This window comes from Monodon monoceros, unplaced genomic scaffold (genome assembly GCF_005190385.1).
Source record: "Monodon monoceros isolate NGI ecotype Baffin Bay Population unplaced genomic scaffold, NGI_Narwhal_1 Super_Scaffold_6, whole genome shotgun sequence".
Lineage (NCBI taxonomy): Eukaryota > Metazoa > Chordata > Mammalia > Artiodactyla > Monodontidae > Monodon > Monodon monoceros.
The window spans coordinates 17,231,821-17,251,842 of NW_021703783.1; the positions used below are offsets into that span (position 1 = coordinate 17,231,821).

Sequence of the window (20,022 nt, forward strand, 5' to 3'; positions counted from 1 at the left end):
GTGTGAATCATCATTATGGGTCCCTCTCGTATATACTGAATTTCCTCACGCCTGTTTTATCTTGATACCGATATCTTTTCTACGAGAATTTTGTAGTGAAAACTCATGGTGCTTATAACTCTCAATGGAATATTTTGATAAGAATCAAGGATCTGGAGGACAGCCATGAAAATCAGTGGTACTTAGGCATTTCCACTACACATCTTTGCCCAACGAATTTGATTTTTAGTCACATGAAAGCTCAAGACACTGCCAGCATCTTGGGTGTGCAAAGCTTTGGGAGGAGACTACAAGATCTGAATAAAAAACTTCCTGAATCCAACACTCTCCTCCCCTGAAAAGGAACCACTTGTTGGTCCTCCGAATTGTTATGGATGTGTCTCTAAACCATCCTGTTAATTAGTTTTATTTTTATCTTTATATGAACATCCTACTGTATTTATTTATTTTTTTTTCAGCTGTACGTGGGCCTCTCACTGTTGCAGCATCTCCCGTTGCGGAGCACAGGCTCCGGACGCGCAGGCTCAGCGGCCATGGCTCACGGGCCCAGCTGCTCCGTGGCATGTGGGATCTTCCCGGACCGGGGCACGAACCCGTGTCCCCTGCATCAGCAGGCGGACTCTCAACCACTGCGCCACCAGGGAAGCCCCCTACTGTATTTTTTATGACTCCCTTCTTTTTGTCAATATCAGGTTTTTGAAGTTCACCCACTTTATTGTGGGTAGTCATAGTTGGTGGTGGTAAAGCATTCCACTATGTGAACATACCTGAATTCATTGATTCATTCCACCATGAATTTACAATCAACTATTTTAATTTTTAGCTACTATAAACATTATTATACATTTCTCTCTTATAAATACTGTTTTTCTCTAGGGTATATACCTAGGAGTGGAACTGCTAGGGCATGGAGCATGTGTATCTTCAACCCTACTACATAATATCAAAACACATTCCAGAGTGGTTGGAACCATATTCCCTCCAAATAGCATATATGGTACTTTCGGGTCCACATCCTCACTAATAGTTGGAATAAGTTCTGCCAACCTGGTGGATGTGTAATGATACCTCCTAAGGATTTTTATTTGCATTCTTTCTGATTACTAATGCGGTAGAGCATCTATTCATTCATTTATTGGCTATTTGGAGAGTTCTATGAAGTCTGGTTCAACTCTTTGACTTATTTTCCTACCGGTTTTCTGTTTTTCATATTCAATTAATTTATTTCCAAATTACACATAAAAGAATTATTTGTATATTCTGGATCCAAGTCCTTTGTTAGTTGTCTTCCTCTAAAATGTGGTTGTATTTGCCCTACTTCTACCACGTCTTTTTATGAATAAAAGTTCCCAATTTTAGTAAACCAAACTTATCAGTCTTTTCCCTTCTATTTAGTGCTATGTGATTCTTATATAAGAAATCACAAGACCTATGTTATTTTCTACAAGCTTGCTTGTTTTGCTTTTCAAAGTTAGGTCTTAAGCATCTGGAAATGATATTTGGTATAAGGTATGAGGTAGAGGTGTAATTTCATAGATACCTCACTGTCTCCACATCATTTTGGAAAATTTGTCCTTTTGTCTCTGATCTACAATATTACCTCTGTCATATATTAAGGGTCTATATATATGTGAATCTGATAACTACAGAAGGAGAAAGGAAAGGGTCAAAAATTAAATGTTTAAGAGGCAAAGTAAACCTGTTCGTTAACATTAAGTTCAATATAAAGAATTAGCACAAGGTTAAGCAAGAATCATTAGAATTAATATTATTTGACATTTAGGTTGTCCAAAATGTCCCTCAATAAAATTCCGTAATTTTTCTATAGAGGGTTTGCTTTTTTGTCTAATTGTTTGTTTGCTTTTTTGGCCGAGCCACGTGGCTTGCGGGATCTTAGTTCCCTGACTAGGGATTGAACCCTGGCCGGAACAGTGAAAGCGCCGAGTCCTAACCACTGGACCACCAGGGAATTCCCATTGTCTAACTGTTAAGTATATAAAAGTATCTGATGTTACTGGGATATATTTTTCCATATTTCACAAAATGGAACTGCTATATGCATTTTGATTTTGTATTCAAAAACCTTGCAACATTGAATATACTTTGTTAAGTGAAAAAAACTTTCACTCCCTTTTCCAAAATGACTTATCACTTGTGGAAACTCAATTGTCTCCTGCAACATATGGGTCACCTGGAAAGATGGGGTGTGCGATGGTCACTGGTTAAGAGTATGGGTTTTGGATTGAGACAAGTCTGGGTGAAGTCCCAGACTGATGACCAGCAGCTGTGAATATAAGCAGATGACAAAACTTATGTCACGTTTGTTTTTCTGTAAAAACACACATTAAAATACTTCCTTATTAGGATTATTTTGAGATTAAATGAGGCAATGCATATAAAGAACATAGAACCTGGCACATAGAAACACTGACTAAATGTTGACCCAGCATTAATCATAATGACTCTTGCTTGCCTTGCATTAATTCTTTATATTGAACTTTTTTCCCTTCAAACAATTATTGATCCTTTCCTTTCTCCTCCTGTAGTTATAATTTTTCTCAAAATCACAATCTCACTTTCTCTTTCATCTTGCTCTGTCTTGTTCTACATAAATACTCGTTTTCACGAGCTTTTTAAAATCTTACCACCAACTCCACATATTCAGGTAGAAAAATAGACTCTTTTGTCCTTCAGTGTAATGTACTGAATGTCTCATTCCCCTCCAGGAATGGAAAAGTATTATACTATGGTTATGCAAGACATTACCAATGGGGTAAACTGGATGAAGAGTACAAAGGACCTTCCTGTACTTTTTTTTGTTTTGCAACTTCTTGTGAATCTGAAGTTATCTAAAAAAATTTAAATAATCAAAGAAAAATATTTCTGTGTTTTCTTGACCTTTTGCTCATTCTCTTGAATCTGATATGAACCCTTGCCAACTTTAAAAATTGCACATTTTTATGATTTCCAGAACCCCAATCCACTTAATTGAATTAAAGAGACATCATCATCATTGTTGATTTTCTGACATCTTCCTGATCAGACCCCCAAGCCCTCTCACAAAAACCCACAAAAATCCCAAGACTGAGTGAGAGTCAATAACTAAACTGTAAAAGAGAAATGTTTTGTTTTCTTATTCTTCCCAACTCCTTGCTATGCTACATTAGTTTATGTCAGCAAACAAATCACACTAAAAATTAAATATAGAGCACTGATTTTTGGTCATTCATTTAAGTTATTCAATACTAACTCACAAATTTGACTGACAGTTTTGGTTTTCAGTGACATTTTTTAAACTAACTGTTTATTATGAAAGTAATATACCTATAAAACTATATTCACTGACAGCAAAAAGGCTTACCATACAAAAATGAACAGAAAACTAAAGTACAAATTTTGGAAAATGTCAAATCATATATGTAGCATTAAGTCCAAAGCATAGGAAGAATAATCTGAATATAGAAAGAACAAAAATACAAAACTTTTAAGTCCATTTATACAGTCTTGATGAAACCTAAGAGGATATTATATCCATAAAAAATATGCTGCTATGAGAAAAATAATTTAGCTCACAAAAAATAAAAATACAATTAAGAAGTGGAAATGGTAGACTACATAGCAGAATGAACACAACTAAAATACGATTTACTGAGCTGAAAGGGGTTATTCTTGGGACACAACACACATATACACACACAAAGCGACATGGTACAAGGAAAGAGTTAGAAATATCTAGTAGTTCTAATATCCACTTAATAGGAGGACTAGAAAGAGAGAGCAAATATAATGAAGAAGAGGAAATAATCAGGCATATAAGAGAGAGAATGTTCACAAAGATGAAAAGCAATACTAATGATAGCTAACGTTTATATAGTGCTTACAATATACCAGGCACTGTTCTAAGCATATATATAATTATAATACACATATATACACACACACATATTTACACATATATACATCTACATATATATGTAGTTTAATTCATTGTAAGTATGAATTAAACTAAGTATTATTATCCCTGCTTTACAGATGAGGAAACTGAAGGAGGAAGTGTTAAGTAACTCAGTCAAGCTCACACAGCTGTGAGTGGGCGAGCAGGAAGCGAAAACCAAGTCATCTTGCTTTAGAGGACAGACTCATAACCACTACACCTCCACATCTTCCAACTCAAAAGACCTCTCATTAATGTGCCAAGCAACATTAATGAAAAAAGAGACCCACTCTGAGATACATCTTGGTAAACTTTCTGAATTCAAATGGTAAAAAGAAATGTATAAGTTTTAGTGGAGGAAGGAAAGAAAGATTTCCCTCAAACAAAGAAATGAATAAATTTCCATTAGATTTTTGGTTGGCAACTCTGGGTGCCAGAAGATAATGAAACAATATCTTCAAAGTTCTGAAGAATATATTGAATATCTGAAAAAAGTGTACCTCGTGTTAGTTATAGTTATTCACAAATGGTGAGGTTTGGGGTGATTCTTTTTGTTACCATCTTCTTTGTATTTTTCTCTCTTAATTTCTTATAACGAACATATATTTTTGTGGAAAAACATTAAGATCAGTGTTATAAAAATAAAGATAGTCACATGGATTAAATTCCTTAAGTATGAAGGATGAAACTATAAATGCACTAAAAATATACAGGATAATATTTTCTCAGTGGAGGAGATGTGGGTAAGGAAGATTGTCTAAAGATAGTTTTTTTTTTTTAAAAAAAGGAAAAGACTAACAAGTTTCATTGTATAAAAATGTTGAGTTCTGATAGGACAGATGTTAAACAGACTAGAAGAAAATATTTGCTCCATATATAGCAAACAAAGACTTAATATCTATACAGTTCTTATAAATCAACAGGAAAATAGTTTGTAAAAAGAAAAAAGTATGAAATGAGCAAAGAATGCAAACAGGCAATTCACAGAAGAAAAAATACTAATAGTCAATACCCACTCAGCCCTTCTTATATTAAAAAAAAACATATTAAGTAAAAAATAATGTATCATTTTTAACTCAGCAAACTGACAAAAATTTAAAAGATGAACAGCACATAATGTTTTCAGTATTGGAAAACAGGCAGTCTGATCCATGACCGAAGAGGAAGTAAATGGTACATTTTGGAAGTGTAATTTCACAGTATCTGTCAAATTAAAAATTGGTTGCGTTTCCCAACATCTATTTTATGGGAATATACTTACTTATGAACCAAAACAAGTAGTGTAGCATTGTTTATCAAGTGACACACAAGTGCTGTTCACTCGGATAAGACTTCCTTAGGTGGCAAATGCCTGAGCTTAGAATATCTGGGTATTTCACTATTAACTGCTAGTGTACATGGGAGAGCATAGGGCAATGTTCGACTCTTCTTTTCACAGAGATTGAGTCATTCTCTACGATGAACAGTCCTTGGATAAACAGCTCCTTGGATAAACAGCTCACAGCAAACAGTCCTTGGATAAACAGCTCACAGCTTACCGCTAGAAACCGACGACCCCCAGAAGCTCCCACAGCAGCTGCCAAGATTTCTGGAATCGATACTAGAGTAAGAATTTTCCATCTGCTTTCCCAAATCTGACGGAATATCATGTGACGTACTATATTGTAACATCATATAATCACACATTCTTGTACATTCCCACAATATTGCTACTTTCATGCGTGCATATGCAGTAAAGTGGTCACTTCTCTGTTTTTACTCTTTAATAAAGTTGATATGACTTCCGTTCACCAATCAGTGCCAATCAATGAGTTGGGACTGAAGCCAACAAATTGGAAAGTAGTAGTAATGAGTAAGCACGATATAATATTACTTCTTTGAGCAAAATGATGGATTCACATGTTATTTTTACCATCTCTAAAGGCAAGAAACGGAATCCCAGAGGAAGCATGAAATAGTGTTTGGATTCCCATAATCCTGTCTAGTTTATTTACAATTCCCTCCTTCATCCTTCCTGCCTGTCCAGATGGTTTTCTTCTTTGTTTCCCAAACTGAATTATGTTCACTGCCTTTACGATGTTAAATATTTCGAAAGCCTTCCTTTTAATTCCTCACAAACAGAAGTCATAAACTTTACCTTTGCCGAATTATGCTGGGGTTAGCCGTCACTAAATGACTTTTGGATCCAACATCCTTAGTGTATTCACTTGACAAAGGAGGAAGATTGCATCTGGAGAAACAAGAACAAGCAGTTCAGAATGATTTACATACTTTTAAATCAGGTCAATTATCATGGCAAATAGGAATTTTACTAAGTCTAGCTCAATTCACAAATAACTGTTTTTATCACCTCTCCCTTTTAATAGACATTAGATGACTAACTCTTAGCGTCTTCAAAATGCTGTCATAAAAACTATTTCTGTTTTAGAAGAAAGAAAATGTCAGCTAGAGAGGTAAGGGATTTAGTAAAGGAAAGAGATATAACTAAAATGAATTTATTCCATTCAAAATATTTTTGAGGTGATAAGTCAGGGTATATATGAAATTAGTGCTCAGGAGGGTGTAGTCCCCTAGAAGACACAGGACCTACAGTGTTCTCTGTGGATACCAACAAACTTCAAGAGAAAAGGAAGAATTGTATTTGCTTGTGTTTTTCATTCTTTTCCCAAATTCTAAATTATAATAGTACATTCAAGGCAAACTCTGCCACCTAAATCGATGCATGTGCGACTTCTGGGTACATGACCAACGTATGGTTGCCTACTGGTGAAGACAAAATAATCTGTCATTTAACGAAATGCAATGATTCTCCACCATCCCAGTCTAGGCAAGGGAAGAGTACAGGTGACAGAAATAGCTCCTCCTCCCTCATACACACACACACACACACACACACACACACACACACACACACACAACACAGCCCTGGGTGCTCTCTTCTACCGCAACATCTTATGAGTGCTTACAACGGAAAATATTGCAACTGCAAATCCAAATCCCATGGCTTTCTGCCAGTGAGACATTAACCAAGTTGTCAACTGCCTCAGTTTCCCCATTACACAAAATGAGGATAATGGCTTTTCCTCTCCAATAAGGTGGTTGCAAGGATTAAAGTAAGAAATGTATAAAAAGTCCCTACCTTGATGCCTCATACATAGTAAAAGCTCAAATATATCACATATCAGAAATATCATATAAATATAACTAAATATATATCTATTACTTCTGACCATCCCAAATGAGTCTATAGCTTCCATTAGATTTTCTTTTATTACTGAGTCCTAAGTGCTCCTGTTCACCCATGTCTTGACTCCACAGCAGGGCACCTCTAAGTTTTTCTTACTTCAGCAAACCAAAGCATCGTTTTTCTGCCGGTAGACATCTTACAAATATTAAGGTCTCGGCCATTCCCCAACTATTAAAATTTCCCTAATTTCCCCCAGGACATGGACTTGTCTGAGCACCGACTCAGCTGATCAGCACAAGTTCCTTGATGTCGTCTCATATTTACCCTGTATTTGACTCCTACCACAACAGGGCATCCCAGGCAGAAACTTGTCTCAGTTAATTTGGAATCTTCCTTCCACCTGTTCTTTGGTAACAAGATTCTGGTTCTTCTGGCAGCTCCCCACAGATTAATGTCAGCCAGTTGAGTGCCCATTGGGAACAAACACAACAGGCATGGTGGGGAGCCTGGGGGAAGCCAAGTCACAGAGCCTACTTAAGGCATCTCTAGTCTAGTGGTCGCACCATATCCCAAGAGGTTTCCGAAGACCATGTCGGGGAGCGAGCTTATTAACCGCCAGGCTCATCCGGCCATGGTGCTGACTGTGCTCTTGTGATTTAACTGATCTTCGCAAAGATGGAAAGGACTCCCAGGATAAAACACAGACTAGAATTTGGGCATCTGTCTCTCTTTTCTTTTTGATGAATGTAATTTTTTTTTTAAGTTTTTATTGGAGTCTAGTTGATTTACAATGTTGTGTTAGTTTCAGGTGTACAGCAAAGTGAATCAGTTATACACACACACACACACACACACACACACATATATAAATATCCATATATATATATATATATATATATACATCTCCATTCTTTTTCAGATTCTTTTCCCATATACGTTATTACAGAACATTGAGTAGAGTTCCCTGTGCTATACAGTAGGTCCTTGTCAGTTACCTATTTTTTTTTTTTTTTTTTGGTACGCGGGCCTCCCACTGCTGTGGCCTCTCCCGTTGCGGAGCACAGGCTCCGGACGCGCAGGCTCAGCGGCCATGGCTCACGGGTCTAGCCGCTCCGCGGCATGTGGGATCTTCCCAGACCGGGGCACGAACCCGTGTCCCCTGCATTGGCAGGCGGACTCTCAACCACTGCGCCACCAGGGAAGCCCTAGTTATCTATTTTATATATTGCAGTGTGTATATGTTAATCCCAATCTCCTAATTTATCACTTCCCCTTTGATCCTGATGGCCCTTCATAACATTTGAGAATCAACCACATTATATTAAACCTGTAAACTCTGAATATTGCCGGAAAGTGCGGTTAACCTGCTTTGTCATCGTTAAATGAAACTAGTCGGTATTCCTGAAAAAATACTTTTTCTGTGCATTCCTCATAGATTGACCCATGGCTCATATGTCTGGATCCACTTCACACCTCCTATCACAAAGCAAAAGCTCAGAGAAACACTTCCAGACACTAACTGCCAAATCCTGCAATAGAGGGAAATGCTTAAAACAATAAAGATAATATTTTATACATTCATTTCTGGAAAATAATGACACTGTGTTCTGGTGTAAATGTCTGTTCTTCTGGGTAAACTTTCTCTTCAAGTCCAAATTTCTATGATACTTCCCTGTAGCTCTTCTCTTCGAAAAAAAGCACACTATAATTCTAGCTCCGCAACTCCTAAATTGATAATTACATAGATTTACATAAAAGGCACATTTAATACAGTCAAACTGTTTCCAATTAGGCATATTGTGTAAAAGTGTTTCAAACTCTGCATTATCGCTTGTTGGCTCAATGAACGGATATTAATGGCTGAAGTGTCTTAATAACTATACTCGTGATCCTAGAAGATATGATCACAGAATTGATGAGGAATGAATATTCTTTGAAGTGGGGGGTGGAGGTGGGTGGGTGAGGTGGGTCTGGAGAGGAATCTTTAAATAGAATAAATTCTAAACTTCCTTTTTAAGTTGTATGTACACTTAAATATGTAAAACACATATAATTGAGAATAATTCAAAGGCACCAAAATTATGTTGTCCTCACTCATATTCCTGAGCCACCCAATTCCTCTCCAGAACACAATCAGTTATCTCTGTCTTGCACAACTCCCAGATACATTTCATTCAACAATTTTATTTTTTAAAGTATTGCTTTTGGTTACAGAGCAAATGTTTACTTTGAAAAACGGGGAGTTGACTTCTAGCATTAGAAGACGTATTTGAAAACGTCCAAGCAAAGGAAATTATGGCATTGTTATATCCTAATTCTGGAAAACATCTTGAACTGTAACTGGGTATACCACTGTGTACAGGTAAGGCTGTTCTGGGATCTCATCTTTCAATGTAACTGTCCATGTACCCTATAGTCCAGGAACATACTATGTGCTTTCCAATCACATTTACTCACTAAATGTTTAATTTTGAACATATGATATTACCTCAATTTCCTCAGGGTGCCCCCAAAATGTGTATTAAGCAACCGTGCATAAATAGATACATAAATGGTCAAATAAGAATACTTTATAAACAATTTGTCAACATTTAATTACTCCCACATTGTAAACTATTAATAAGGCTTTTTAAAAATTCAAAGGTGTTATGATAATGGCGCCATTCTTGAAACTGAATCAAAGGCACACGCACATCTAGTTTCGATGCTGCCTTCTTTGAATTTTTTTCAGCCCTCACCTCCCTCATCATTCCATGAACATCCGTTTAATCCTGTGCTGTGCACCCCAATCACAAGGACTCATTAATTCTGCACTTGAATATATCAGTATTGATTGTATACGACACAAATGTAGTCCTGCTTATTTGTAATAAATAATACAGGTAACCCCCTAAGATGCTTAGGCCTGATCTCGTGCACATTAAGTTTAAAAGATCCATCTTCCTAAATGTAGTGACAAACACACGCCCACTCAGGAATACTAAAGAAATACATTTATTGTACTAATGCCTCCTTCCACATTGCACTCAGACCTCTTGGAATCACTTAACTTTCCTGAGTCTGTGAGTATAATATTTCCACTCTTTCTTCCTTACATAGTTTCTGGAAAAAGCAGATCAACTTATACTCGGGGGCAATATGAAAATTTAAACTAGACTACGTGAATGTGTTACAGTGGTGTGATAGTCACATCATCACAGAATCAGCGTTTCTACAGTGGAAAGGCTTGTGGTATTGTCTGCAGCCACCTCCTCACGTAGATTAGACGGCTGAGCTGCAGCAAAGGTACAACGGTGCACTGCGGGTCACATAGTGAGTCTGCAGCAAGGGCTGGTCCTCCAACCTCCCTGTTTTCTTTGCTGGCCCTTCAGCCTCCACCTAACACCAATGTATTAGTGGGGGTACCTCTGCTCTTCAGGTAACTGTCCCCACTTCTACAGCTTAAATCCCATCTCACTGCACTCTCCCCATGGCTCACAACCCTGTGGCAGCACTTGGTGTCCTTCCTACATTAGAGCTTGGACAGGGTGGCCTGTGTCCAGAATGGAATGGAGAGAGGGCTCTGCCCAGATGCCACTTCCCCTCAGAAGGTCCCCACTCACTCACCATCTGCTCCTGAATCACCCCAGTCACAGCACTGGCACATCTCCAGGTTTTAAGTCCATGAGGGGAATTGTTCAACATACCATTCCCAACCCCCGTGAAGACCCGATACAAAGTAGGTGCTCACCAAACTGACGTCGACTTGAATTAAGAGAACTACATTTTTATTGTCTCCATGTTTCTATGGTTTGTATGTATCACAAAAAATAAGAATGGCAATGGAGAGGAAAACAGAGTCTTACACTGGAAAAACTAGGGCAGGGCAACTCCATAAAGGAAAGAGAGACAGAAGAGGACCCCACTCCCACTCCGCAGCAGGCTTCACCAGTGAGATAAAGTCTTTCAAGGAGCCCAACCCTTGCTCTCTGAGAGGGAACTTGACCCTCCCCTGAGTACACAGCTTCCTTGAAACACTCTCAGACAGGCTTTACTCTCCCCTACTCCACTTAGCTCAGAGCCCAGAGGTGGTTCAGTGTTCTCTCAGCTAACTTTTGCTACTTCTAGACCATTATCTATTTATCCTTAAAAATGAACACAAAACACAACCGCCACCCCCCTTCAGCTTTCTGCCCTCTGTGTTGCTGGAGACCTCAGCCTTCCTGGCCCCAGAGCATTCTGGCCCCTGGTTCATAGTCATTTCCACTTCACTGAGACTTCGGGGCACACCTGAAAGACCCTCCCCAGAACAGCCTCCAGGTTCCTACACCTCTTCGGTAACAAATGTCCTTTTTTTTCTAAAACACGTCTGTTCATCCCCCAGAGAAGGTGAAGTCACATTCTCCAGTGGGACATTCTTTGACATTAGCTCTCTTTCTCCCACCTTCTCTCATCTTTCCCGCCACCGCCCCCTCCAGCTCTGAAGAACCCCATCATTTGGTCCCACTGGCCCCCTTCCTTTCTCCTTCACACCTCTCAGGGCCCACTTCCCATCCAGCCGAGACTTCAATGTGTGTCACTTCACACTCTCTCTAGCCAGGACCCTCCATGCTGTCCCTTCCCACCCTTCTCTCCTCTCCACCAGACAATCCCAAGCCTGTGACTATCCAATCACTCACTATCTTCCCTGCTGGTCAAAACTACCCAACGGTGCGGGTTGGCGCCATTTCAGTGTCATGGTCTCTACTCTTGGCTGGATGTGTCCTAGCAGCTCCTTTACACACCCCTGCAGGATCACGTCACCACTCTGCTCAGTCTCCTTGCCAAGCTTCCTCTTTGCTCGAAATGTAATCCCCCTCCTTCCTCCCAGTTTTCTTAGTGCTGCCCAGATCCAACCCCTCTTCAAATCCTACTCACTACTTCCAAATGCTTTTGTGAAAAACAAAGCAGCAGAGGGCGTAGAATGAAATGAATTAATGAAAATGTTTATTCATAGAGAGTTCGTCTTAAGCACAAGTCTTAAAGTTGGAGTCATCCAACTGTATCGTCTAAAATTGAATGAGTGGGGCTTCCCTGGTGGCGCAGTGGTTGAGAGTCCGCCTGCCGATGCAGGGGACACGGGTTCGTGCCCCGGTCCGGGAGGATCCCGCATGCCGCGGAGCGGCTGGGCCCGTGAGCCATGGCCGCTGAGCCTGCGCGTCCGGAGCCTGTGCTCCGCAACGGGAGAGGCCACAACAGTGAGAGGCCCGCGTACCGCAAAAAAATAAATAAATAAAAAATAAAATAAAATTGAATGAGTGTTTCCACTCTGGGGGTCTCCCCACGACCTCTGAAGCTCTCCCAGCTTTGCACTTTCTTGGGGCCCGTTCCCTGGCTCCCCTGGCCTATCTCCTCAACTCACTTCTATGTGAACTTGAAGGGACGGCTGAAGAGCAGCTACCGCTGATTCATCACCAGTGACTGGTTTCCAAAGGCCCCGGGGCTGGCAGGAGGGGTGGGGGAGAAGAGAGGAGGCAGAAGCCGCGCTGTGGGAGCTCTCTTACCGCATGACAAAATTTGCTTCATCTATTTGACGGCCACAGTCACTCTTCTTCAGAATCCCACCATTTCCCACCACCGCGCATTTCTTCAAGGGCAGCTGGAATGGGGTTGCCTAGCAACAGAAAACAAGGCGGGTTTTCACTGCAGAGAACATACAACCACTCGCAAAATCGTTGTTTACAGCAGACCCGGCCAGAGAATTTGGCTGAAGACGGGGCAGAGGGAAAAGAGCATGTAGAAAGAAAGACGCCAGAAAGTTTGCAAGGAACAAACGAGCCTATTCCTTTGAAATAAACGGTTTTTTTTTAGCTCCCTGAAGTGTATTTCAATATAACATTTTTTGGTATCAAACTGGCCGTGCACATAGTGGGGAGTGACTGCTAAAGAAAATGGAAAAATCCCCACTAAACATTCTTAGGATTCTTTTTAAAGGCATTAAGCTGGGAACAAACTCAAATGAATTCTATTCCCCTATTTGGATGCAATTTCATTCATTCATACAATCATTCATTCACTCAACGTTGCTGGTGTTTCTTATGCTAATTTGGGGGGATAAACGCGAAGACAGAGAAACCACAGGTCTCAGAATTCACAGTTTGGGATGCGAGGAGAGTGTGAACACAGAAACTTATGTAACAGACCCTACTGTAATGCTGAACTTGTTGTAGAAGAGGTATGTTTCACATGCTGTGGAGAATCCAGAGAGGGGCAAGAAGACACGTCTGTCAAGCTGATTCAGGGAACGCTTTCTTACTCGAGATGAATCTGTAAGGATGAGTAAGATTTTGCCAGGCAGAGAGAGCAGCATAAACAGAGGCACAGAAGTACGCTGAGAGCAAACGCTGTGTTTATGAGCACATGAACACTCTGGGCGGGTCTGTCTAGACCTTAGGAGGCACTAAGGGACAAGTGACTTGTGTCCATCCAGACAGTATATGACTTTCTGCAGACATTGAACTGGACTGCAAAGAAAATGTTCCGTGTACCTGAACGTTCCCTGAGGTGCTATTTATAGTACCAGGGAATATCAAAACCCAGCACTAGCCCCTGGAAGTGAAATGCGACATTCGGTCTCTTTTAGCTGGGTCAGCAAGAACCACCCGACACGGCATTTCCTGCTTGCTGAAACCGAGCACAGCGGTTGGTGTTCTCTGGGGGAACACCTTACGTCTGCATAACTGGGACATACAATAACCATGCCGATATTAAGTCAGCCATCCTTGATGAATCTGAAGGGCATAATATGGATTACACCAAAAGAATAAATGAATACCCAAAGATATGCACATAAATTAATTAAAGCAGAAAAATGAAATTCCAGGGGTGTGAGTGATCACTGGTAGGTGAGGGGCACTCACTGTAGCACAAGAAGGGAATTTCACTTCCTTGATTTCTATTTTGTAAAAGGACTAGCCAGAGCTATGACAATATAGCTGATGAAGATACAGTACTGAAACTGTAGCGTCTAAGCATTTGCAGATGGGAGAGACTTCCCTTCATAACACTACAGCAGAGACTGTCCAGTGACCTCCAGATCAGGATACAGAGAGGAGTGTCAAGCAAAGGCCAGCACCCCAACACGCCCAGGATAAGCCAGGATGACACGTGGCATTTTTCTCAGTCACTCCTGGGAGGCAGGTTTGAAATCAACAAACACATGGGCTAGATCTGTAATTTTTTAGATGTAGATTTAAGTCTTTATGCTCAAATTAACTGTTCTTTTATTCCACGAGTATTTATTAAACACCTACTATGTCCCAGGCACTGTCCTGGGTGACAGGGACATAATAATCCCTGTTCACAAGGAGCTTACATCCTAGCGGGGAAATGGATGGTAAATAAGACAAATGAGTAAATAAACAGAGTATCAGATGGTGACATGGGCTGTGGAGAGAAAGAAAATCATTGGCATGAGAAGATGAGGAAATACTTTTGAAGAGGACTTGCCATTGAAATAGGGTGGTCAGGAGACAGGGAAGCAAATCCCTGAAGGACAGGGGGTAGTGAACCTTACAGGTACCTGTGGGAACCACCGGGAGGGGACACTCCTGGGGTGTGAAATGAAGAGGAAAGAGCCCAGTGTGTCTGGAGATGAGTAAGCAAGGGACAGAGGAGGAGGGGAGATTAGAGACTTACCCGGTAGGAAGGTTGGGGAAGAAATTCTGTAGAGCTTTGGAGGGTACTGTAAAGACTTTGGGCTTCATTATGAGATAAGAATCAAGTTAAGGTAGGGTGAGCAAAGGAGTGACGCTATAACCTGTTTTGGAACAATCACTCTGCTGCTGTGTGAACAGGCTGTAAGATGTCATGCACAGAAAGAAGGAGACCAGTCTCCTGAAACAGCAAACTAGAGATCTCGGTGGCCTGGGCTAGATAGAGTGAGAGCAGTGGGGGTGGTCAGAAGTAATCAGATTCTGGAGATGTTTTGGAGGAAGAGCTGACCGGATTTGCTGATGCAATGGAAATAGGATAAGAGAAAAAGAGAGGAATCAAGAACGATGCCAAAGTCTGGGGCTTGGACAACTGTGAAGACGGACTTGCCATTTACTGAGACATGGAAGATGATAGAGAAGCAGGTTTTGGTGGGGGGGGGGATAATTTGGAGTTCAATTTTAAATATGTCAAGTGTGAGATCCCCATTAGACATTTAAGTGGCAATGTCAAGCAGGCAGCTGAATATATGAGAATACAGTAGGGGAACTGGTCTCTCCTGGAGACAGAAAGATGGAGGTGATCAGCATATAGGAGGTATTTAAAACCAGGGGACTAGCTGGTGAATGAGCGTAGACAGGAAAGAGAGGAGGTCTAAGAACTGAATCCTGGGAGGCTCCAACAAGAAGTCAGGAGACTGATGAGAAATCGGTAAAGGAGACAGAAAGAGTGGAATGGGAGAGAAAAACAGGAAAGTAGAGTATCTTGCAAGCAAAGTTTTAAAAAAAATATCTCAAGATACTCAAGAAGGATGGTGAAAAACTGCAGCAAATTCTATTGATAGATTGCGTAAGGTAAGTGCGGAAAATTGCCACGGGATTTTGCAACATGGAGGTCACTGGTAACCTTCCTCAGGACAGACCTGTTTCAGGAGTGAGGATGGAAGCCTGATCTGAGTTCAGTGAGTTATACGACTATCTGTATACAGTTTATGTCAGAAGTGTGGGCTCACTCATGCTCTACTAATATTTAGTTCGCTTTGTAAAAGCCAACTTAACCCCCGCTCATTGTTGTTAAAGGAAAGTCCCTGGACCACATCGACTGACAATACCAGTTTTCCAAGCAAGAATCTGGGCACAGAACAAGCAGAGCTGGGAAGTGGCAGCAGCAGTAGCAGCATAAACCTGGGTACAAATACTACCTCCTAACTTTCAGGTTGTGGGACCCGTGGGCGTTCCACTTCCTGTCTCTAAAGAGGGATAATGCTGCACAGGACTATATGAGATTATATGAGATGATGTACATAAAGCATCTCACTGAGCCACTAGCATGGTGGTCCTCCCATTATCCTTCCCCTCTTCTTTCATCTCTTTCCTCCTTCTAGCAGAGTCCACTGATTTTTTCAAGCCACAAAATCCTTAGATTCCATGGGTTTGGGAGAAACATGGTAAAATAGTGATTTATCACACTCTATCTTAACTGGAATAATTTTATTAGCAGAAAATTTACCTACTTTATATGGTATTTACCTGTTCTTACATTATATATACATATATGTCATATACAACATATATGTATATATATGTTTTACACACACACACACACACACACACACACACACACCATTACACTTTTTTAAGCCTTTGAAAAAAAGCCCAGTTGAGGAGGAAGCCATTTCTGACTTTGTGCTGGTAATATTTGCTTATTTCCTCTTCATTTGGTCAATGCTAGCCCTCACACAAGCAACTTCATTTCAATAACTGTTTCTCTGGTATCTGGGTGCATTCTTCTGGGCATTGGTAACATGCCAGTGAAGAAAGGAGCTCACCAAAGTTTTACAGAGAAGAAACTTAATTGAGAAAATACTGCGGATTTTTTTTTAACTAATTGAGATAATACTATCATTATTCTATTCTAGGCACAAAATATTTTAATTTGGCAATGGTCGATGCTTACCAGAATGATCCGTGAACAAGGCATCCTCCTTTTGGTGTATATTACATAGAAAGAATTTTGGTCATCCATTTCCACAGAAATATTATGATTCTGTCAAGGAGTATTTTTATTAAGGCACTAACTGCATCCTTTCTTTTCAAAGGTATCTCCTTGCACCCATGTAAGAAAATATCTACTGGGTCTTAGAATATAGTACTATACTATAACACTCTTCCTGCTAACCTTAAAAAATACTAGTCTAAATGAAAGGATGGATTAGGCAGATTGACTACAGCCATGGTCTCAAAATATTGCTTGACCACCAATTCACCTTATAAATCATCGTCCAAGTTTTTTCACCTATCATTGTTCCATCTATTAATGGCCATCTTCTTAATGACTCTATTATATTAACCATCTGGATTCAGATTATGGTTTACCAGGCCCTGCAAACTCTCAGTGCCTCACTGGAAGTCAGGCATGATAATAACTATCCCATCTGTCTCCCAGTATGATTATGAGAATTAAAATCAGCTGAGGTGTTGAACATTATCAGAAAACTCTGAAGTCCCATATAAATATATGAGACTAGTACATTATTAAATACTAAAAGAATTAAATTATCTGGGGGAAAATTATCATTACACTGCTAAAGCACTACTATTACATATAGTTTACCTTTGTGTGAGATACTTGCAATTTCAAAGGTTTACATAGATTTTGAACAAAATATTTTCTAATCACTGGCCCTTAGAGGGTGTATCTACTACTCTGATCAATCAATGCGTTTTTAAACGCACATTTTTATATGAATCAATCCAAGTATCATATCTTTTTTGCTCACTGTTCTATATGCAAACTAAGAACAGATGAGATAATCAACAATTTGTTCAATAATTATTTAATTTGCAGATTTCTATTGAGCATCCAATCTGTCTTAATCTTAAGCAGTGTCTGACCTAAAGGCGTTTTCTTAATGTTATAATGGATATATTATTCGTTTATTTATTTTTAAAATTTATTGACACAGAGTTGATTTACAATATTGTGTTAATTTCTGCTGTACAGCAAAATGATTCAGTTATACACATATATACATTCTTCTTTTATATTCTGTTCCATTGTGGTTTACCATGGGATACTGAATATAGTTCCCTATGCTATACAGTAGGGCTTTGTTCTTTATCCATTCTGTATATAAGAGTTTGCATCTGCTAATCCCAAACTCCCAATCCATCCTTTCCCCACCCCCTTCCCACTTGGCAACCACAAGTCTGTTCTCTATGTCTGTGAGTCTGTTTCTGCTTTTGTTTTGAATTTTATTTTATTTTTTTATAAGGAGGCTCTTATTAGTTATCCATTTTATACATATTAGTGTATGTATGTCAATCCCAATCTCCCAATTCATCCCACCACCACCCCCCGCCCTGCTTTCCCCCCTTGGTGTTCATACGTTTGTTCTCTACATCTGTGTCTCTATTTCTGCCCTGCAAACCGGTTCATCTCTACCATTTTTCTAGATTCCACATATATGTGTTAATATACGATATTTGTTTTTCTCTTTCTGACTTACTTCACTCTGTATGGCAGAGTCTAGGTCCATCCACGTCTCTACAAATGACCCAGTTTCGTTCCTTCTTATGGCTGAGTAATATTCCATTGTATATATGTACCACAAGTTCTTTATCCATTTATCTGTCAATGGGCATTTAGGTTGCTTCCATCACCTGGCTATTGTAAACAGTGCTGCAATGAACATTGGGGTGCATGTGTCTTTTTGAATTATGGTTTTCTCTGGGTATATGCCCAGTAGTGGGACAGCTGGGTCATAGGGTAATTCTATTTTTAGTTTTTTAAGGAACCTCCATACTGTTCTCCATAGTGGCTGTATCAATTTATATTCCCACCAGTAGTGCCAGAGGGTTCTCTTTTCTCCACACCCTCTCCAGCACTTGTTGTTTGTAGATTTTCTGATGATGCCCATGAGTCTGTTTCTGTTTTGTAGATAAGTTCATTTGTGTCATATTTTAGATTCCACATAAAGTGATATCATGTATGTGTCTTTGCCTTACTTCTCTCAGTATGATAATTCTCTAGGTCCATCCATGTTGCTGCAAATGGCATTATTTCATTCTTTTTTATGGCTGAGTGGTATTCCATTCTATATATACACCACATCTTCTTTACCTATTCATCTGTTAATGGACATTTAGGTTGTTTCCATATCTTGGCTATTGTGAATAGTGCTGCTGTGAATATAGGGCTGCATGTACCTTTTTTAAGTTTTGTCCAGATATATGCCCAAGAGTGGGATTGCTGGATCATATGGCAACTCTATTTTTAGTTTTTTGAGGAACGTCCATACTGTTTTCCATAGTGGCTGCACCAATTTACATTCCCACCAACAGTGTAGGAGGGTTCCCTTTTCTCCACACCCTCTCCAGCATTTGTTATTTGTAGACTTTTTTATGATGGCCATTCTGACTGGTGTGAGGTGATACCTCACTGTAGTTTTGATTTGCCTTTCTCTAATACAGTAAGTCCCCTACATACGAACCTTCAAGTTGCGAACTTTCAAAGATGCGAACATGCGTTCGCACGTCCAATCACATAAGTTAGTTCACGTGTCTGGTGTACCTTGTCATGTACGTGCATCCTTTACAAGTGGTTGTGCTTTTGTGTATTTACTGTACTGTACTGTATAGAGTACAATAGTAGAGTATCTTTATTTCAAGCCCAGGATGTCTGGCAGCAAGCGTAAAAGCAGCGGTGATGTAGCTGGTGCTGCTAAGAGCACCAAGAGATAACGATGGAAACAGAAGTGAAAATAATTGAGAGAGTAGAGTGACAAGAGGAAGAAGAAGTAACTGGAGAACCGAAGAGATTCACGATGCAGGAAATGGCAAGGGGATTTTCTTTATTTGAGGAGGCACTGTTAGTATTTGAGGCACAGGACCGGAACACAGAACTGTACACGAAGGTTGCAGCAGCCGTTCAGAATGCAATCCAGTGCTACCGTGTCATCTAGGACGAGAAAAAAACAGCTACTACCCAGACATCACTAGATCGTTTTTTCAAGAGGGTAGATAGAATTGAATCCAGCAAGGAACCAGACCCTGTGTCATCAACGTCAGGCGTGAGTGAAATTGCAGCCTGCCCTCCGTCTCCTGTTGCTGACGATCCTTCAGCTCTACCATCTCCCGCCTCCTCTCGCTCCTCCAGTCAGTAACGCTTCTTGCCTGTTCACTCGATGCCAGCCCGTATACCAGCTATTGTTCTGTACTGCTGTACTTTT

The 20,022-nt window shown here is 40.0% G+C and overlaps 1 protein-coding gene across 2 annotated transcripts in view; it reads right to left on the reverse strand.

Moving 5' to 3' along the window:
* Window positions 1–20,022, reverse strand: part of ST8SIA1 (ST8 alpha-N-acetyl-neuraminide alpha-2,8-sialyltransferase 1) — a 152,232-nt gene that overhangs the window by 49,874 nt on the left and 82,336 nt on the right. For both annotated transcript variants that reach the window (XM_029204628.1, XM_029204629.1), the window contains exons 3-4: window positions 12,644–12,753; window positions 6,072–6,164 (exon numbers count right to left, since the gene is read on the reverse strand). In XM_029204628.1, coding sequence (XP_029060461.1) covers window positions 6,072–6,164; window positions 12,644–12,753 — 203 coding nt within the window. The remainder of the gene's footprint in view (window positions 1–6,071; window positions 6,165–12,643; window positions 12,754–20,022) is intronic.